The sequence below is a fragment of the Leopardus geoffroyi genome, chromosome E3, assembly GCF_018350155.1.
Source record: "Leopardus geoffroyi isolate Oge1 chromosome E3, O.geoffroyi_Oge1_pat1.0, whole genome shotgun sequence".
NCBI lineage: Eukaryota > Metazoa > Chordata > Mammalia > Carnivora > Felidae > Leopardus > Leopardus geoffroyi.
The window spans coordinates 7,614,957-7,633,286 of NC_059340.1; the positions used below are offsets into that span (position 1 = coordinate 7,614,957).

The 18,330-nt window shown below is 48.8% G+C and overlaps 1 protein-coding gene across 3 annotated transcripts; it reads left to right on the forward strand.

The window, feature by feature from the left end:
- The first annotated feature begins 342 nt into the window (after positions 1 to 342).
- POP7 (POP7 homolog, ribonuclease P/MRP subunit) lies at positions 343 to 10,318 on the forward strand. Of its 3 annotated transcripts, none has more exons than XM_045462286.1 (2): positions 343 to 583; positions 9,622 to 10,318. In XM_045462286.1, exon 2 carries the CDS (start codon positions 9,632 to 9,634, stop codon positions 10,052 to 10,054), a length of 423 nt encoding a protein of 140 aa, XP_045318242.1. In that variant the 5' UTR covers positions 343 to 583; positions 9,622 to 9,631; the 3' UTR covers positions 10,055 to 10,318. The 3 variants fall into 3 exon arrangements, with proteins under 3 accessions (XP_045318242.1, XP_045318243.1, XP_045318239.1); XM_045462287.1 differs by lacking the exon at positions 343 to 583 and adding an exon at positions 666 to 684; XM_045462283.1 differs by lacking the exon at positions 343 to 583 and adding an exon at positions 9,187 to 9,382.
- The last annotated feature ends 8,012 nt before the right edge of the window (positions 10,319 to 18,330 follow it).

Below are 18,330 nucleotides of genomic sequence, written 5' to 3' on the forward strand. Positions count from 1 at the left end.
GGGCGGCGGCGACGGCGGCAGCGGCGGCGGGGGAGGGGGCGCTGGCGCTCCCGCGGCGGCCGCTCCTCTCTGTTTGTGTTTGTAGCAAGATGGCTGCCCGCCTCGCACCACGTGACGCGGACGCTGGGCCGCGGGGCCGCCCCCTCCGCCGCCGCCGCCGCCGCCGCTGCCGCCGCCCCCGCCCCCGCCCCCTCCGCGGCTCCGGTCCCCCGCGACCCGCACGGCCAGGCGCCCGCCCCGCGCGCCCCGCGAGGAGCCCCAAAGCCCGCCGCCCCGACCCCCCCGACACGTGACCCGGGGCCTGGCTCATCACGTGACGCAGGGCCTGCAGCGGGCCGGGGGTGGGGGTCCCCGGGGCGCTCCCCGGCTGCCCCTAGGCAAGTGACGCGTGACCGTCGCGACGGAGGCCGCCGCAGGTGGCATCGCAGGGCTCTGAGTTTCGCCAGTCGGCTTCCTCCGGGAAGCCCGCCTGGATTGAAGGAGACAACTTTTAATCCAGATGTGTGTTCACTCAGACATTCTGGGATATATGAAATAAGTGAGGAGCTAATCACTTGGAAACTGTCCGAGGCAGCACTGGCTGGTGAGACCTAGAGTTTCTATCTGGCGCCGCCACTGACTAGCTTCTAGACTTCGGGGGAAGCATTTGATACCTTCGGGCCTCGGTTTCTCGTTTGCAGTCAGGTATTATTGCAGTTCTCCGCCCCACCCCTGACCCTCACTCCACTTCCTTCCCGGAGTGCTGAAAGAATTAAAATAGGTGAATATGAAAGGCTGTGAAAAGAGAGAAATTACTATGCAAATGCGAGTAGTAGATTGACACCTCCTTTGTTTAAAAAAAGGGGTTTTCCAGAATCCTTGAACTTTTCAGGATGAAAAAGTGTTCTGGTGTTTTCGCCTTTTTTTTTTTTTTTTTTTTTTACAGTTATTCCAGAATGTATACTTTGCTTTCCAGCTTCCTATAATAGCTGTTACCAAACACAATGTAATCCTTAGGATATGGAGAAGTAAAGTCAGACTTAGAACTTGAGTCCCTTGTGTTGTGCCATAATGGAGCACAGACCTCAGGAGCTACCAGAAGGCCCTTTGTTCCTGCACTGAGCATTCCCCAGGCTTCTGTGCACTTGTAGTTTTAGTGTCTGCTTTTTTCCGTTCCCTTGACTTTCTTGCAGTCAGGATTTCTTAGTGCTGCCAGTCTAGCTGCTTGCTCCCAGGCTGGAAAGTGGAATTATTTTAGAGCAAGAGCTCCCGTGTGGGTTTCATTCATTACTGCCTGTGGCCTTGGAAATAATCTCTTCCATCTCTGGATTGTGGGGTAAAGCACTTAACACAGTGCTTGGCACAGGGCAGGTACTCCACCGGTGTTAGCTGGTAGGGGCTTCTGGTTCCACAGGGTCCACAATATTCTGATTGTTAACACTGTATAAAATGTATCAACAGAATCTAAGCTTGGGTGAGAATTTATTACCTAAAGTTCATCAGCTTTTTTATAACAGTTGTTTTTTCTTAACTCAAAATCTGTTGTCCTTGCTTTTTGTTTGTTTTTTAACTTTTCTAGATTGTGTCCTGGGTGGTTGAAGTTGCCAGCAGCCTAATCTCGGAATGAGTAAAGCCTTAGCGTGTTTTGTTAATTAGCAACGTGAGATTGCAAATTTTGGTGGAGACATGGTACAAGGGAAAAGAGGGACCTCTGTCGACCGGTAGCTGTAGGGACTGTAGCTCTGTGGACTCAGCTGTGCTGAGCTGGAAGAAAGGCAGGATTTGGGGTGGGTTTAGGAAAAGTGGGGGTCAGCTTTATAGTAGCCGCAATCTAGGCTGATGGGAGAAGAGTAGATGGGTAAGAAGAAAAGCAGAACTTCACCTGAATGCTTTGAATGCGACCATAAAAATGTATTTGATCAGGGCACCGGGGTGGCTCAGTGGGTTAAGCATCGGATTCTTGATTTCAGCTAGGTTGTGATCTCATGCTTTGTGGGATCAAGCCCTGCGTTGGGCTCTGTGCTGACAATGTGGAGCCTTCTTGGGATTCTCTCTCTCTCTCTCTCTCTCGCTCTCCCTCTCTCTCTCAAAATAAGTAACTTTTTTAAAAAAGTGTTTGATTATAGAGTAGCACCCACTAGATGCAGCCTGGCAAGGAGCACAGACTAGACTCCAGAGTCCAAGATTGGAGTGATCACCAAAGGTTCCTTGTGTTCCAACTTGTGACTGTAGCCAAGTAATCTCCTCCAGCTGTAAAGTTGGGGAAAACGCTCTGGCTGCTGCCGCTGAAGACATGGGAATTTGAATCTGTTAGGCACCCTCTTTGAGAAAAGAAACTGAAATCAGAACTGTGTATCTCCCATACAGAATGAAAGAGAAACTTACAAAAAAATCACTTAGACCTAAAATGTTTTTGTTTATTCAGGTGCTATGGTGTAAAATGCCTTGGTCTATGTTGTTTTAAATTGCTTTTGAAGTCAAGAAAGAGATTTGGCGAGATGATTAATCGAGATGAAAGGGAGGTGCCAGGTAAGTTTAAAGAGCCAAGTTTTGCCCTTTTTCCAAATGGCAGATTCCTCTGTAGTGATTACCTTCGATGAAATGCAAAAAAGATAAGGACCATCTTAATGTCACATCAGTTTCTTACGGTGCCTGGCCTCACCCACGTATATCATGAACCTTTATATTTATCTGGATGTCAGAGTTCAGAAACCACATTTTAGATCCCATGAAAAGACACATATCCTGAGTAATGGAGTGATCGTTCATAAACTGTTTATTGTTAATTGTCAGACAAAATGGGCCTCAAAATGAATTTATTGCATTCAGAATTATTTTCTGCCACGATCTAAGATTTTGTTTAGCGTCTCAAGTTACCAGTGACCTACTCGTTGCTGAACCCACTGGTCCATTATCTTTTTTTTTTTTTGAGAGAGAGGGTGCAAGTGAGAGGGGGCAGAGAGAGAATCTCATGAGGGGCAGAGAGGGAAAAGTCACTAACCCAAAGCAGGGCTCGAACTCACGAATCGTGAGATCATGACCCAAGCCAAAGTCTGATGCTTAATGGATTGAGCCACCCAGGTACCCCCACTGGTCCATTATCTTATGCGGCCTGTCAGCAGCATAGACACAGCTGATCACTCCCTCCTCCAGGAAATGCTTTCCTTCCATAATTTCCAGGACACCATACTCCCTGGTTTTTCTTCCTACCTCACCAGCTGCTCCTTCTGCATCCTTTGTGGTTCCTTCCTTCTTCCTTAACACAATGCTCAGTCTTTCCAGACCTATCCATTGTAATGGGAGGGACTGCACAGGCTATGAGCCCCAATGCTAGACGTTCCTATCTCAGTTTAGCCACTGCTTCCTTTGGAAAACCTTGGATCTCCTCCAGGTCACATTGGCTGTTCTTTCTTCCTGGGGGCCCCACCGAACCCTGTACATGCTCCCCATTTAGCACTGGTCTCACCGTTTTGTTCATCTTGTTTGTCTTCCACACGAAACTGTGAGCGGCTTAGCACAGAATTCTGTGATGTAACTAGTATTCCAACAGCCTATCAAGGCTTGATCCACTTGTTACTGCTGAGAAGCTTGTTTGACCATTGACCCGTCGAAAGACACCTGGGTTATTTCCAGTTTGGAGCTGCTACAAATAAAGCGGCTATGGACATTGGTGAACAGGTATTTATTTATTTATTTATTTATTTTTTAACATTTTTTTTGAGACAGAAAGAGAGCATGAACAGGGGAGGGTCAGAGAAAGAGGGAGACACAGAATCTGAAACAGGCTCCAGGCTCTGAGCTGTCAGCACAGAGCCCGACGCGGGGCTCGAACCCACAGACCACGAGATCATGACCTGAGCCGAAGTCGGATGCTTAACCGACTGAGCCACCCAGGCGCCCCGGTGAACAGGTTTTTAAATGCCTTTGAGTGTTGTTGCTGGGTCATAGGCTAAGCGTATATATGGTTCGTTTTATTTTTATTTTATTTTATTTTTTATTTTTAAAAATTTACTTATTTATGTTTAAAGCTTATTTATTTTTGAGAGAGAGAGAGAGGAAGAGACAGAATCCGAAGCAGGCTCCAGGCTTCGAGCTATCAGCACGGAGCCCGATGCGGGGCTCGAACTCACAGACTGTGAGATCATGACCTGAGCCAACCAGGTGACCAATCATAACCTGAGCTCAACCGACTGAGCCACCCAGATGCCCCTGTATGGTTCGTTTTAGAAGAAACTGCCCAACTCTTTTGCAGAGTGGCTAGACCATTTCTCGTTCCCACAAGCAGTGTGTGAGACATCCAGTTTCCCTGCTTTCTTGTGAATACTTGGTTGGTAAGATTTTTTTCTTTTAGACGTTCTGATAGATGTGTGGTGGTGCCTCATCATGGTTTTAATTTGAGTTTCCTCAACGGTTAACAACTTTGTATATTTTATGTGCATATTTGCCACCCTTACACCATCTTTACCTAAGCGTCAGTTCAAGACTTTTGCCCATTTTCTAATTGGGTTGTTTGTTTTCTGACTCTTGAATTTAGAGAGTTTATTCTGGATACGAATCCTTTGTCTGAAATGTAATTTGCAAATATTTTCTCCCAGTCGATGGATGGCTTCTCTTTTCATTCTACTAACGTGATCTTTCACAGGGTTAAAGTTAATTTTTTAAAAATTTTTTAATGTTTTATTTATTTTTGTGAAAGAGAGAGAGAGTACAAGCAGGGGAGGGGCAGAGAGAGAGGGAGACACAGAATCCGAAGCAGGCTCCAGGCTCTGAGCTGTCAGCACAGAGCCCAACACGAGGCTCGAACTCACAGACCGCGAGATCATGACCTGAGCCGAAGTCGGACGCTCAACCGACTGAGCCACCCAGACGCCCCATTCTTTCTTTCTTTCTTTCTTTCTTTCTTTCTTTCTTTCTTTCTTTCTTTCTTTCTTTCTTTCTTTCTTTCTTTCTTTCTTTCTTTCATGTTTATTTATTTTTTAAAGAGAGAGAGAGAGAGCACGCGAGAGAGCGAGCATGGGGGAAGGGCAGAGATGGAGGGAGACAGAGGATCCATACCAGGCTCTGGGCTCTCAGCACAGAGCCCAATGTGGGGCTCCCATTCTTGAACCGTGAGATCATGACCTGGGCTGAAATCGTTAGTCGGACACTTAACTGACTGAGCCACCCAGGTGCCCCAAGGTTCAATTCTTTATTCTTTTCTCCTTCAACTGCTTTTGCACCTTTGTCTGGCTGTATTTGTGAGAATCAATTTCTGGATTCTCTATTCCATTTTTTAAAAATGTCTTTTAGGTTTATTTACTTATTTTGAGAGAGAGGGAGCAAGCGGGGTAGGGGCAGAGAGAGAGGGGGGGAAAGAGAGAATCCCAAGCAGGCTCCACACTGTCAGCACAGAGCCTGATGCGGGCCCAAGCTCACAAACGGTGAGATCATGACCTGGGCTGACATCATTAGTCGGGCGCTTAACCAACTGAGCCACCCAGGCGACCCTCTAGTCCATTTTATTGATTTGTGTGTCTATCCCTTGGCAGATACTACACTGTCTTGATACTGTAGTAAGTCTTAAAATAAGGTATTGTGATTCCAACTCTTTCAAAATTGCTTTACCTTGCTTTGCCCTTCCGTGTTAACTTTACAGTGAAGTTGGTTAGATCTACAAAATTCTTGCTGGGATTTTCATAGGAATTGCCTTAAACCTAGAGTTCAGTTTGGAGAGAAATGATATCTTTACTATGTTCAGTGTTCTAATACATGGACATCTATTAATTTAGATATTTGAGTTCTTCATCAGGATTTTGTAGTTTTTAGCATACATATTCTTTCGTGTTTTGTCAGACTTATACCTAAGTATTTCTCCCTCCTTCTATTTCCCTCACTCCTGATCTGGGTTGTAATGGTACTGTTTTAAATTTCAGTTTCCAATAGTCATGTATGTTACCTGCAAATAGAGAATTTTATTTCTTCCTTTCCAATCTTTTCTTTGCTTTATTACACTGTATCCTTTTCTTGCCTTATTGCACTGGGTGGGACTTCAATAGTGAGGGTGGTTAGAGAAGACATCCTTGCCTTGTTCCTGATTTTAAGAGAAAACTGCCTTACATCTGTCTTATGTCATTAAATATGATTGTAGCCAGCTGTAGAGTTTCTGTAGATGCTCGTTAACAAGTTGACGAAGTTCCTTCTGTTCTTTTATGATTTTTATTTTTAAAGTAATCTCTACACCCAATGTGGGGCTGGAACTCACAACCCTGAAATCAGGAGTCCTCACTCCACCAACTGAGCCAGCCAGGTGGCTCCCTTCTATTCTTTTTTTTGCTGACAGTTTTTCTCATAAATGGATACTAAATTATGTTAAATGTTTTTTTCTGCATTGACTGATATGATCATATACATTTTCTTCTTTAGCCTGGTAAATGGTAGTGATTGATTTTCTATTTTTTGAGCCAGTCTGGCATCTTTGGAGTAAATTCTACTTGGTCATGGCTTATCATTCTTTTTATATACTGCTGGATTCAGTTTGCTAGAATTTTGTTGAGGATTTTTTCACCTTTTTTCATGAGAAATATTGGTCCGTAGTTTTCTTTGTATAATCTTTGGTTTTGGCCTCATAAAATTAGTTAGAAAGTGTTCCTTCCTCTTCTGTAGAGAAGAGATTGTGTAGAATTTGGTAGAATTCACCAGGGAAACCATGTGGACCTAGATGTTTCTTTTTCTAAAGGTTTTTTAAAACTATGAATGTAGTTACTTCAGTAGCCACAGGACTATTCAGATGATCTATTTCATCTCCTGTAAGTTCCGTAGGTTGTGGTTTTCTAGGAAATTGGTCCATTTCATCTAAGTTGTTGAATTTGTGTATAGCGAGTTGTTTGTACAAGGATACCCTGTTTTACTGCACTTTTTACAAACTGGAGGTTTGTGGCAACCCTGTCTCTTGGCACCACTTTTCCAACAGCATTTGCTTAAGCCTGTGTCTGTGGGTCATTTTGCTAATTCTCATATTTCAAACTTCATTATATTTGTTATGATCTGTAATCGTGATCACAACTCACTGAAAGCTGATGATGGTTAGCATTTTTCAGCAGTAAAGTATTTTTAATGTTTATTTATTTATTTATTTTTGAGAGAGAGAGAGAGAGAGAGAGAGAGAGAGAGAGAGAGGGCAGGGGAGGAACAGAGAGAGAGGGAGGGAGAGAATCCCAAGCAGGCTCTGTGCTATGAGCACAGAGCCCGACTTGGGGCTCAAACTCACCAACCATGAGATCATGACCTGTGCCAAAGTTGGACACTTAAACGACTGAGCCACCCAGGTGCCCCATCAATAAAATATTTTTATGTTTTCAACAAAGTATTTTTAAATTAAGATACATGCTTTTTTTTAAAAAAGATATAATGCCATTGCAAACTTAACAGACTACTTAATAGACTATGATGTAAATATAACTTTTGTATGTACTGGGAAACCAAAAAATTTATTTGACTCACTTTACTGCGATATTCACTTTACTGCAGTGGTCTGGAACTGAACCCACAATATCTCCAAGGCATGCCTGTATTATTCTCTAAGTATCTTTTGCATATGAGGCTATCTTTAGTGCTATCCCCACTTTCATTTCTAGTAATCATAATTTGATTTTTTTTTTTTTAAGATTTTATCTCCAAGTAATCTCTACACCGAACCTGGGGCTCAGACTTACAACCCCATGATCAAGAGTTGCATGCATGTTCTACTGACTGAGCCAGCCAGGCACCAGTTTTCCTTCTCTGGTTCTGACTTGTCAGTCTTGCTACATGCTTATCAACTTTATTGATCTTTTCAGAGAACTAGCTTTTCTTTTGAGTTTCTTTATTGTTTTTGTGTTCAGTTTGATTTTTATTCTTTTATTATTTCCTCACTTCTTTTTCCTTTGGCTTTATTTGGCTCATTTTCTAGTTCCTTGAAGTGGAAGCTTAGATTACACCTCCATTCTTTTCAAAATACCATTCAGTGTTTCCAGAATACTCCTTGGTTCCTTGAAAAACAGTTTATCCATCAAAACTCAGCTCAGATGTCACTTTTGAGGCAGAATAGCCTTTCCTCCTCAGGCCACATAAACCCCCAAACTTGTGATTAATGAAAATCTGAAACTAAAGGGAGAACTACAGGATTTAAATGATGCTGGGAGAAAAGTTCTCAAGAACCTGACCCCTTTCCAACCTGCAGTCAAATGGGGTCATAAAAATGCCAACTCACATGCGTAGGCTTAAGTTTACAAGGTTATTTTGGGTTTCCTAGTGGCAGAACACGAATTATCATCCGTATTTAAGTGTTGGGGCAACTCAAGCAGAGAATAGCTCTAGGTTCCCAATGCAAGTCTAACTCCTTTTTGAAGAGAACTCTCCAGAAACGATACCAATCTGGGCAGAGGAAATCCCTCCCAACTGCCATCGGGAGCCAGGAACCCGCAGGCGCTGCCTCGCCCTGCCCACCAGGGGGTGCACGTCCCTGCTGGGGGCGGGAGTGGGGGTGGACAGAGGACGATGAACTGGCGGGCAAAGGTTGAGAGGTGTGGGTCGGTCAGCATGCTCCGGGGGAGCCGTGAAGGCTAGACCTACGTCTCGTAGCTTGGGTCTCCAAGGGCTGACTTTGGGGTCAGCCCTTGCAAGTGATAGGGGAAAGGGACAGGTCCCCGTGATCTACTGGGGAGTCCAGAGGTGGCTTTTTCTGCCCGGGGCCCGACCTCGCCACTCAATCCCCTACTCAAGTCTCTGGGCAGCAGGGGCCTTGGGCGGGGAGTCAGTTCTGCCAACTCTGCCGCGCCTCCTCTGACCAGAGAAACCGCGATGAACGCGGGAGTCCAGACTTGCCTTCAGTCCCCTTCAGGTTCTCTTGAACTCGCAGCCCTTTTTTGGTCTTTGGCAGTCCCCTACCCCAAATCCTCCACGTCCTTATTACAGCCTCCTGTCTCCCCTCTAAGATCCCGTTCGTGGGCCAGGAACTTGGACTGGCCTAGGAAAGCTGACTCTCCCGGGATTTGACTTAATACATGCCCCCGCATCCGCGCCCAGTTTGCGTGGCGTACACGTGGTAGAGCCTCTCTCGCAGATCTCTCGCGTTACTTAAACACGACGCGCGGTTGCGCGAGCGCCCGAAGGGGCGGGGAGAACGGAAGCCGGGAAAGCGATTCGTGGATCACGCGGGCCGGGCCTCGGGGGGCGGGACGCGCGTGCGCACTTGGCAGCCCTTTCAGGAGCCGGGAGCCGCCAGGGTGCCTGCGATCTCGCGATCCTGTTACGCGCGGCTTTGCTTCTCGTCCTGGGGCTTGTGGGTCGCGGGCCGCGCCCTCAGCCCGGGCGGGTCGACGCAAACTTGAGTGGTTCGGCCGGGAGTGGGCCGCGTGCCCGGGGAGAGCACTGTGGACTGGAGAGTGTAGGCGCGGGGGAAGGGGGCTGTGGAGGGACCGGAGGGTGGGGGAGATGTCCTGGATGAATAGGAACTGGGGGTGAGGGAGATACGCAAGTCCGAAGTGAGTGGGAGGGGACTGAGGCTGGAAGGGAAGAGGGGCGTTGAGTGCGCCCCCTCCTGTCTGCACCCTTTGGGCTGGAAACGGGGTAGGGAAGAAAGCGAAGTCGCTTGTCACCTCTCTCTGATCTCCCTCCCCGCGTCAGGGCGCACAGCATGGCGGAAAATCGAGAGCCCCGCGGGGCCGTCGAGGCAGAGCTGGACCCGGTGGAGTATACCCTTCGGAAGCGGCTCCCCCACCGCCTGCCCCGGAGACCCAATGACATTTACGTCAACATGAAGACTGACTTTAAAGCCCAGCTGGCCCGCTGCCAAAAGCTTCTGGACGGAGGGGCTCGGGGTCAGAACTCATGCAGTGAGATCTACATTCATGGCTTGGGCCTGGCCATCAACCGTGCCATCAACATTGCTCTACAGCTTCAGGCGGGCAGCTTCGGGTCCTTGCAGGTGGCTGCCAATACCTCCACCGTGGAGCTCGTCGATGAGCTGGAACCAGAGACTGATACCCGAGAGCCGCTGACCCGCATCCGCAACAACTCGGCCATCCACATCCGTGTTTTCAGGGTTACACCCAAGTAATCCAAATGAGGACGGCGTTGTCCACCTACCCCCAGGTAGCTAGGCTCAGATGTGGCTCTCCTTGTACCGAATGTGGCCATGGACCTCCTACCAGAGCCACGTAAGAGAAAGCCTGTTTCCCTTACAGCCCAGAGGACTCTGAACTGAGGGAAAGAGTATTGTCTCTTGTTGGGCCCAAGCCGTGGGTCTTACTGTCTTTGTGATCTGTAAGCTTTGTCATCGACAATAAAAAATACCAAGTTGTGTTAGTATGCAGCTACCCCACTGCGGCTGGCTCTCCCCTGTGTAAATTCTGTGTGTGCCTGGAAAGGGAGAGTAGGAAACTTTACAAGTATTTAGGTACAGGAGGGGACCCCAAGTGTTTTCTGCCTTTACAGAGAGCGTAGATAGTATTACAGACTGTGTAAGAAAACAAACTGTAGTGCAATGCAAAAACCGGAGAATCCCAGTGTTTGCTTTAACATTTTGTGTACTCTCAGAGGAAGGCCGAGGGATGAGGCGTTCCATCTTGCCTGCTTAAAGTGCAGCAGGATGGTTGTATACTCAAGAAGCATCGGGCTTTCTGGTGGTGGTTCCCGAGACAGGAAAGGTGAGAATTTAAGGATGAAGGGAGCAAACAAAAACCGTGGGCCTTCCCTGTGTCAGACTGTTTCATTTGATTCCCAGTCCTGCGGGGCCCAGGTGGTTCCAAGCAGCTGTGGTCCAGAGCCCTTTAGACCCTTCTTGACGGGCTGCTCCGGTGGGAAAGGAGAGCTTCCTCCCTGAATTACTGGGCACACAGGTAATCAGTAATTTCTGTTTGGGTATTTGTAAGAGGATCTGATTTCTCATGTTTATCAAGCTGGAGTCACTGAAAGCAATGTTTATCAAAGTGGGTGGTGATCCATTTGTGGGTCTTTGAAATCAATTCACTGGGTCGGAGCCATTTAGAAAGTGTTTTTTTTTTTTTTCTTTTTCTATTAAAAAAAGCCACTGAACCGGTGTTTTGTTAGTGCCTTTCCAGTTAGGGGTAGGTGTAGAGTTACACATGTGCTACTTATGATATAAATTGTGTTTTTTACCATAGATCGAAGTCACAAGAGTTGGAAAGCCTCTGACTTAAAGGTAACAGAGGTTTTACTCTAATTTGCCTGAAGGCGGTTTGGTTTGGGGTTCTGAAAATAAGGCTTCTCATTTCTCAAAAACCCTCCCTGTGGCCTGGATATTCCTGTTGAGGGACTTTGATGCCAGATGATTGACTGCCAGCAACTCGGGCAAGCGGACTCCTTACCAGACCAGTGCTTCATTCCAACAAACGTGCTGAGTGCCTACTGTGAGCCAAAGCCTGGGTTGGGCCCTGGGATACAAAATCAGTACAAAAACCCCTGCCTTCAAGGAGCTCTTCATTTAACTGGGAAGGTAGATACACAAATTTGTGAATGAGTGAGAAGGTGAGTTATGTAAGATGTAAGAGTAGCCATGATTTGGGAATGTAGAGAATGAAATGGCTAGCTTCCTGCTGGAGTCTAAAATGGTTTCACTGTTGACTTGGGTATTGAAGGATGAATAGGAGTTTGCCAGGCAAAAGAGAGGAGAGGACAGACATCTCTGGCAGGGGGGTCAGCATGCACAAAGGGGAGTCATGAATAGGCAGCGTGTTTCGTGGGACTCGGTGGCTAGAAAGCAGGGGGCACTGGGGAGACTTAAGGGAGACAAGACCAGAGACATTTCTTTCAGGTCCCCCACCCCCACCCCACTCCATAGCCACCCACCTTGTCCCCCTATCAGCCTTGACTGCAAGGCTCCCTTGCCCTGGAGCCCCCCAGGAGCAGAATAGGGAGCTTGCTGGAACTATGTGTCTCTCTGCACGTATGTGTTCTCATCTCTCTGTGCTCCTGGCCCAGGCCCAGCTGAGGTGGTGGCAAGCAGCCCTTCTGCATTTGGTTTGTTTTGGCAGCTACCTCTCCCAGCCTATTTGTTGTTTCTACTCCAAGTCCTCTCACTGCTTGCCAATGGGGCTTCCCTCAGTGGCAGGTCTGCAGAAACAGCTCCTAGACATTGCTGCTGAAGGAAGAGCGGGTCCTGGAGCGTGCCCTTTAGTGTGTGGGGAGGTAGGCGGTGTGGGGGAGGCTCCTGCATCTGCTAGAGTCCATGCACTGTGGGCAGGGCAGGGCAGGGCACTCCAGATCCCTCCTGCAGGGAGGCCAACCAAGACCTCTCTTCCGCTTCCTTCTGTTGACTGAAGCATCTTCCATCAGAGTTTGGGAAAAGGGAAGGGGGTGGGGCAGAAGGTGTGTCCCAATGGGGTTCCCCTCCCTTCTTTTTACTCAACAGCTGCAGAGGCCACCATGCATTCAAAATGACCTCTTCAAAAGCAGATTCCCAGAGGCCAGAATTGAAATGCCTTATTTTGGAGGAGGGTGTAGACATTTGCTCATCACCCATAGCATTATTGAGCAGTCACTAGTTGCAGGGATCTGTTAAGCATCCCGCCTCCCAGAGAGGGTGAAACTGGTCCTATAAAGTCAATAGGGAGTGAGACAGATTTAAAAAGACAAATAATTGGCATAGTGCTGGGAGCCGTCCCTGGCATTTAGTACAGGCTCCACAAGTCAGAAAAGCTACTATTGTTAATGTGAGCCATTTTGCAAAGAAATGGTTTTGGGCCTCTCTGTGGGAATAGGGAGGGGGGTGGAAAGGGGATTTGTGTGTTTGATTTACAAGGCCGGGTTACTAGTTCTGTTGGCTTTTACATTTGTGGCTTGCCTGGCAGAGAAGAAGACAGGCCCTAAGGACACATGAACTGGTTTGGACTGGGTGATGATCCTCCTGGGGAGGTCCTCATACTCGGTCTGGGCTGAGTGCAGGGTGCTTGGTCAGGAGTTGGGGGAAGAATGGCGTGTTCCTTAAACCCACGAACCTCTAGAGAAGTTGGTTGAAAAGTCTGTGATGAATGTAGTTTCTCAGGGAGCAGAGGTCCAATTGCACCAGGGTTTGGGGTGAGGCAAAGGTGATCCTACAAAGAAAGATGCCCGGATATGACCACTTAAGGCTCTGCCTTAATGGTTCATCTTTTTGTTAAAAAATTTTAATGTTTTTTTTATTCTTGAGAGAGAGAGAGAGAGAGAGAGACAGAGCATGAGTTGGGGAGGGGGAATAGAGAGAGGGAGACAGAATCTGAAGCAGGCTCCAGACTCCAAGCTGTCAGCACAGAGCCTAACGCGGGGCTCAAACTCACGACCTGAGCCAAAGTCAGACGCTTAACAGATTGAGCCACCCAGGCGCCCCTTAATGGTGTCATCTTTGACTTGAATGTTGAAGGATGACTAGAAGTTTGTCCGGCAAAAGAAATGCCATAATGGCATTATGGGTGCTTTTTAACTCCTATGTTTTGGTTTAGCTATATTTTCTAATTTTCAGTGATCACGTATCATTTTTGTAATAAGAGAACATTAATTGTCTACGAAGCGTGTTCCTTTGTTCTGTTCTCTAGGTGGGGTCATCAGGGGAGTTAGTGATCATACTGGTAAGATAACCTCAAGGAGAAGAAGTGATTTCATTGCCTGATCCAGTAACTAATAAATATCTAATGACTACATGGATGGATGTATAGAAGGACAGCTTGCTGTCCACTTTATAACAAGCCTCCGCTCTCTTGGGAAACATCAAATATCTTGCCACTGGAAGTCTGCAAGCAGAGGGTGGGCCTTCACTTTCATGGGACCTCCTAGGTCCTTTCCGGTTCAGAGTCCATGAATTTTGTTGGCTGCAAGAAAAATATACTTTCCCGAAAGTACTAAACTTATTTGCTGGCTCCTGAAATAAGACAGAAGCAGAGAGGCTCCCTTGTATACAGATCAGGGGATGCCCATGGGGTTGAGCAACAGGTTCTTGATATTTGTTGGTTCTCAGTGAACCGTGAACAGCTTGGGAGAGTATCTGCTATATTTGGATGTGCAGGAGTATGTCTAAGGCTTCTATAAACTTCCCTTGAGGTCTCGGCCTATATTCTTCTAAGTAGAAAGCGCCTATCATACCGCCTGGTAGAGGTCATACCAAATCCTCAAAAAGTCCCCGAGCCACACGTCAACAAAATGAAACGTCTGTACTCACAACCGAGCGCCTGCAAAGGCCTCACACGGGAGAAAAAAAACTACTCATGTTGACATTGCCAGTCATGTTTTGCTTCAGTTAGGATTTTCTAGTCTTATTTTTGGACAGGAACATTACTCTGGTCAACTTAGCAGCTCTGTCTTCTGATTACAGGTTGGGAGATTACAGGTTGGTTAGGAATATTCAGCAATACTAGTGAGCTACAGATCCTAGGATTCGCCGGACGCTTTCCACAGAAACCGAACCGGGGTCATTCTGGAGCTTGAGGTGGAGGCATTGGTGCCCTGGGAGCCCACCTTCAAGGACTCAAACATTTGGGGGATTCAGGAGACAAGTGTTCAAGAAAGGTGGCCCATCATGTTTCAGGGCTTGTCTAGGGTGAGCCCAAAGGCCTCATTCAGTTCAAGATCCTTAGGGTTTCTCTGGGCCCCCCTAGGAGGAGACCCACACCGACAGGGCAAGGAATCCCCGGCTGACCCATTTGAGACATGTCTTGGTATCTGCCTCTTAAGCCACCTGCAACTCCCACAGTGACTCTGTTTCACTCGGTTGTGTTCAGGGGCAAGTTTCTCCAAGTGCCATCAGTATACACACCCAAAGATACCTCCATCCACAACCCACTATTCTCCATTCTCACGACGTCTTCCGGTGAATTGCTTGGCATAGCAGACACAACACCAGACACGAGGTGCCCTGAGCCTGTGCCCAGCGCCCCAGAGGGAACAGTGGAGGAAGTCTGGAGAATATGCTGGGGATTTGGTCTCTAGGCCTCCCAAGTGAGGACAAGTAGGAGGGACAATAAAGCAGAGATAGTGCAGTAGTAACAGCCGGCACTTATTGATTACCCTGCTCGAGGTGTTACATAATCTCACGAGAGCTCTGGCAAGCAATCACTATCATTTTCGCCATCCGTAGGCTCAGAGGTACAGTCACTAGTCCAAGTGGGCTGCTGGTAAGTGGCAGATCAGGCCACTAATCCGGGCTCCCTTGTTTCCAGGACAACCCCTGGAAGCCACTGGGCCACAGAGCTGCTTGTTGAGAGCAGAAACCTGGATGTCTGGTTCTACTGGCTATTTTATGGCCAAGAAAGCAACCTTTGCCTCAGTTTCCCCAAACTGACTTCGGACAGGACTTTCTCTGGTTCTCCAGCGGGGATCTGTTCTCCAGCATCCTTGCTCCCTTCCCAGCTCCCTAAGGGCCAGGAAGCCCTCCCCACCGCACCCTCCACAGTCCCTGGCCACCTCACTTCCCAGCACAGAACGTCTTCTGGGCCACTGGTTGAACTCTCCAGCCGAGCTGAGAAGCCACTGCTTGCAAAGAGGATGGAAGAGAAGCCCGGAGGCCCCCCTCTTCGTCCCCAACACGACTCCAGGCAGCTGGGGCTTCCTGCTGCCTTGGGGTCTGGGGCAGTTCAGGGGAACCGTAAATTTGCTTCTCCTTGGACTTTCAGTCTGGATTGGCTGCCAGGAAGGCTCCATGGAACAGAGCCTGCCTCCACCCCCGCCATCCTCCTTGTCACCCCGTCCCTTTTCAGATCCTGCCTCAGTGGCTGCTGCTCAGGAAGTGGATGTAGGCCTCACGGGCCCCTGCAATCCCAGAGCTAGGTTGTCCAGGCTGGCTCCAGCAAGCACTCGGAGGATGAGTGGCTCACCTCCCCACTCTAGGTCTCCCATTCTCTGGCAGAGGTGTCTGGAGTGGAGGGATTGCCTAATACCAGCCAGACTTAACCGTAAAGAGGCAACATGCTGGGTGCCCGGGGGGTACCAAAGTGAGCCAGACCTGCCATACACTGTCCTTTGCTCTTTTTGATGATCAAGTCACCCGTGCTGCATGACTCCAGGGAGTACCATTCCCAGCAAGTCTGTGAGTGGCACCCTCTGGAGTTGTACAGTGCTCAATCTTGAAAGCTGTGCATGTTGGCCCAGCCAGTAAGAGGCCTAAGCCACATCCATAAATGATGGCATTACAGAGGAAGGGGACAGCTTCCTGCTGGGGGATCAGGGAAGGCTTCATAGAGGAGCTTAAGGCTCGGGCTTGGGCTTTGAAGAACGATGTGGGGAGAGAGAGTGTGAGAAGGTGATCCAGGTGGAAAGCACAGAGTGAGCAAAAGGCAGGAAGCATCTGAGTTCATGTGACGGAAGGAGTAGGAATGAGCAAAGTAGGAAAATAGGCTGGAAAGGTAGACACAGGGCAGAACACAGGCAGTCTTAGTTCTGAGGCAACTGGGAGCCATAGCAGGCTCCTGATCAGGGGAGTGACACAGAAGAGGCTGTTCAATGGGAAAGCTAGCGGGGATTGACTGCAGAGGTTGGGGAGGAGACCCTCTGCAGTGGTCAGCGCCATGCTAGGAAAGCACAGGGAGGCAGATGAAGGGGGCCCTGGCAGGGGGCGGTGGGCATTGCAGGGGGGGAGCCCCGGGAAGCTTCCTGTTTTCTCTCTGCTCTTCAGGGTCCCCTGATGTCATGGGCAGATAGCTGGACCCTGCTGGGCAGTAGCCAAGAGCATTTGGGTTGAAGTTGGCCCCCGAAGCACCCTCTGCCCTCTAGTAGGATTACCTCAGCTCAGGGGTTGGGTGTGGGGTGGACCAAGATCCTCTCCTGCACCTTCTCTCCCAAGCTGCCATCAGAGGGCTCTCTCCAAAAGCCCTAGAGGATGAGCCAGCACCGCCCCTGTCCAGCAGGCCCCAACACCTAGAAGCTGGTCCTTCTGGCCCATCTCCCCTCTTTTCTTGAAGGCAGGGGTGTAGGCACCTCCAACAAGTTGCTACGAAGGAAGCAGCAGGTCCCACAGCCCGAAATCCTCCTCTCCTCCCTTTCCTCAGGCAGTGTCTACCCGCCCCCCCCCCCCAATCTGTCCCTGGCCCCCTCTCCATGGTCAGGTCAGGGCAGTGACGCAGGAGTCGGGGGAATGAAGAGCAGAGGCTGGGGAGGGGCGAGGGGTCGGGACAGAACGCATGTGTGGACGTGTGTGGACGTGAGCGTGCGTGTGCTTGTCCCACAGCTGGGATTTAGGAGGGAAGCAGAACCGGGCTCTGAGGGCCAGGCGGGGCTGGGAGGCTGCCTGGGTGCTGAGAGGGAAATTGGCACCAGGGGCACAGCAGGGTGTGCAGACTGGGAGCCAGTACAGCAGGGTTGAGGAGGGACCCCAGAGCAGGCTGAAGGTGAGTGGAGGGCAGAGGGGCAGGATCTGAGCAAGTCAGACCCTCATTCCTTCCCACTGGAAGCAGGCCAGCCTCTGCTTCCCCGCCTCTCCTGGTCACCATTCTGAGCCCCTCTTTGATCTTGCTCTCTCCCCACTTTATGGTTCCCTCCCTCACCTCCATGGGACTTTATTCATGTCACCCTCTCAGCAAGGCTCTCCCGACTGCCCATCTAAAATTGCAGCCTCCCCGGTCACTCCTGGTCACTTCCATGTCTGTTCTCCTTGGTCCTTATTGCCACTGGAGAGCCTGTTTTTTTTTTTTTTTTTTTAAGTTTTATTTATTTTGAAAGAGAGAGAGTGCATGCACACATGCAATACGGGGGAGGCAGAGAGGGACTCACAAGCAGGCTCCGTGATACCAGCGCAGAGCCCAACACAGGGCTCAAACCCACCAACCGCAAGATTATGGCTGTAGCCGAAATCAAGAGCCAGATAGATGCTCAACCCACCGAGCCACCCAGGTGCCCCGGAGATCCCCATGTTTGTGTTTGTCATCTGCCTTGCTGCTGGAATGTCAGCTCCACCAAGGCAGGCGTTCTTGTCTGTTTCATTCACTGCTCTATCCCCAGGTCCCTGGCCACAATTAGGTACTCATATATATTTCCTAGAGGAATAGTCATTTCTTGAATGAATGAATGAATGAATGAATGTTTCCCATTCTTTTCTTTTCTTTTTAAATGTTTTATTTATTTTTGAGACAGAGAGAGACAGAGCATGAGCAGGGGAGGGGCAGAGAGAGAAGGAAACACAGAATCTGAAGCAGGCTCCAGGCTCTGAGCTGTCAGCACAGAGCCCGACGCGGGGCTTGAACTCACAAACTGCAAGATCATGACCTGAGCCGAAGTCGGACGCTTAACCGACTGAGCCACCCAGGCGCCCCTTTCCCATTCTTTTCAAACAAAATCCAAATTCTTTAGAGTGGCATGCAAGGCCCTTCCCAACTTGACCCCTCCCAAACCAGCCCTCTGGCCTTGTGTCCACCT